This window comes from Limulus polyphemus, unplaced genomic scaffold (assembly GCF_000517525.1).
Source record: "Limulus polyphemus unplaced genomic scaffold, Limulus_polyphemus-2.1.2 Scaffold14068, whole genome shotgun sequence".
In the NCBI taxonomy this organism is placed as follows: Eukaryota; Metazoa; Arthropoda; class Merostomata; order Xiphosura; family Limulidae; genus Limulus; species Limulus polyphemus.
The window spans coordinates 1,623-4,194 of NW_013679678.1; the positions used below are offsets into that span (position 1 = coordinate 1,623).

Consider the following 2,572-nt stretch of genomic DNA (forward strand, 5'->3'; position numbering starts at 1 on the left):
ATCAATTACAAGTTGTATATTTTTCATAATCTTGCTACAGTGACAGTTTTTTCAGGGATTTGTTTATTAAAAATCATTAATCCCTAATCACTCTCACAGACTAAAGCCTACTTAATTTATTTCAAGTCACTGCTACACATTTAATGTCAGGAAACAACTATAAATTTTATACAAAAACACAAATGTCAAAAAATCACGCTAGATTATTTTTTGTTCAATCCTTAAGCTAAACTTAGAAAACTTTATTTGGTAATTATCAAATGATTTATTGATATTTTACAAACTACAGAATATAACAACCATTAACAAAAGCTTCCATTTTGTTAATCATCTACAAACGTTATTTTTTAATGTTGCAAAAATAAAAGAATTAATACAAGCTGATTGTTAATTCAACTAAAGACAGATCTTATATCTGTTATATTATGCACATTATCTTCTAAATAAATTACTATAAATGGTAAAGATAAAGGATTGTTTGTTGGTAATTAAGCACAAAGCTACACAATGGGCTATTTGTGCTCTGCCCACCACAAGTATCGAAACCCGGTTTCTAGCGTTGTAAGTCCGCAGACATACCGCTGTGCCACTGGGGGGCAAAGATAGAGGACTAATTTAATCAGTACACTATAATGCTTAAAACTCATTTTCTTAAATCCCTAATTCAAAGTTCTTTACCAGTTTTGGATCATTGCAGCGCTGACACTGACAAACAAAATAGTACTGCTCCTTCAATGTTTTTAGCCTCTCTTGGGTTGTAGCCATTTGGTCTATATAGCTAATAAAAACCTATAGAAAAAAATGTTTTAACAATTAAAACAAAAAGCACATGTAAAAAATATGTACATCTTTATTTAGGCTTACAAGATTTTTACCAGAATAACATACTGTACGTCATTATGTCATAAAATGATAACATTTTTTGTAGTTACTTACTACTGCCATACAATTGTTGATTGTATAAAACTTTGAATAACTTCACTAAATTTTGACAGCATACGTTTTCTTAAAGTTTTTCTTCATTTTTCTCATACTTACAAATGAAATCAAAAATAGAGACCATTAATTATGAAATTAATCAGTATGAAGATAAATCACATTTTAAACAATGGATAACATCACCGTATTCATATTCATCAGGATGTTTTCATCCGTAGATCTTACCAGCTGCTTTTTGTTTTGTTCATCATCACTAGTTTTAGCACGGTTCTTGGAACCACTGAGAGCTTTGTAACAGTCTCCGTACATAATTAACTTGGTGTTAATGACACATTTCAGTTGAATAATTAGAAAAGTGTTTCTGCAACCTGACCAGTCAATTAAATCATCCATTTTTATACATTCAATGACTTGTAATTGTCTATGACAAAAGTAAGCTCTTAAAACCATTAAGTTTTTTTTGTTCATATTGTCACATATATATTCTTAAAATCTGAAGTCTGAAATTTAACTTCGCATTATATAATTACGGCGGCTTGCTTTTTCTGTTACAGAAGTAGATGAATTCACGTATATCATCGCGCCTTGTGCAGACAGGCAGCTTCCTTTTTCTCGGACATGTATAGCAGTCAATCATTTTACCGTATTTCATTAAAACCACAATCAGAATATACTGTTATTAATCTAATACATTCATTGAAATTGAGAAGCATAACACATGTTTACTAAAGCTCATCCTATACAGAAAGTACTTACATGAACAGTTTGCCTCTAGATGTACATTTATCAAAATAACTTCACACATAATTTTACCTGAAGTTATGAATAATCTGTTTTATCATATGAAGAAAACATAGCTTTTCTAAGTAATTAATTTTAAACGTATTTGCTCGATAAAATAATTGAGTCAAAATTCATACTCTTTTGTAGTCTAGTTCATCCAAGTCCTGAAGAGCTCGTACATAAAGAGTTGTCCCATTGAACGTCACCACTGCATTAGGTTCACACGAGTGATCTAACACAGATGCACTGAAACATGAATATTAAAACATACATCTGAGAAAAGTATAGAATGACATGATTATTAAATTAATGTGTGTACAAAGTGCTAACTTTACATTATAAAACCTACACAGGTGTTCACTAATGGCAGTTTTAAAGACCGTTATCTACAGTTCTTTGTAGTTTCTGAATACTCATTAAATTGTCAAAATAATTTGAAATTTGTGTGTTAAGTTTCACACAAAGCTACTTGAGGGCTACCTGCACTAGTAATACCTAATTTTGAAGAGATAGGCTTGAGGAAAGGCAGCTAGTTAACACTATCCACCCCTCATTCTTGGACAACCCTTTTCAGACCAGATAGGATAATTGGACCACCACCCTTATAATGCACCAATAGTCCGGCATTGGAATCAGTGAGCCACATTCAGCCCCAAATTAATTCGAAGACACTATGTCTAATCATAAACAATATTTTGATATTTCATCTACTCAAAAGACAAAAAGTGTTGGAAGAGTTGAGAATATATAGTGATAAACAAATAGATCTCAGCAATTAAAATTTGTACTAAAAAATTGTTTTCACTCAAAAACAATATACCGAAAGTACTGGCTGCATATACTTAGAATA

At 31.1% G+C, this 2,572-nt stretch overlaps 1 protein-coding gene across 1 annotated transcript in view; it reads right to left on the reverse strand.

The window, feature by feature from the left end:
• LOC106477300 (histone-lysine N-methyltransferase SMYD3-like) overlaps nucleotides 1–2,572 on the reverse strand; it is a 5,949-nt gene that overhangs the window by 1,417 nt on the left and 1,960 nt on the right. Inside the window, exons 4-5 of the mRNA XM_022380927.1 lie at nucleotides 1,860–1,968; nucleotides 679–789 (exon numbers count right to left, since the gene is read on the reverse strand). Coding sequence (XP_022236635.1) covers nucleotides 679–789; nucleotides 1,860–1,968 — 220 coding nt within the window. The remainder of the gene's footprint in view (nucleotides 1–678; nucleotides 790–1,859; nucleotides 1,969–2,572) is intronic.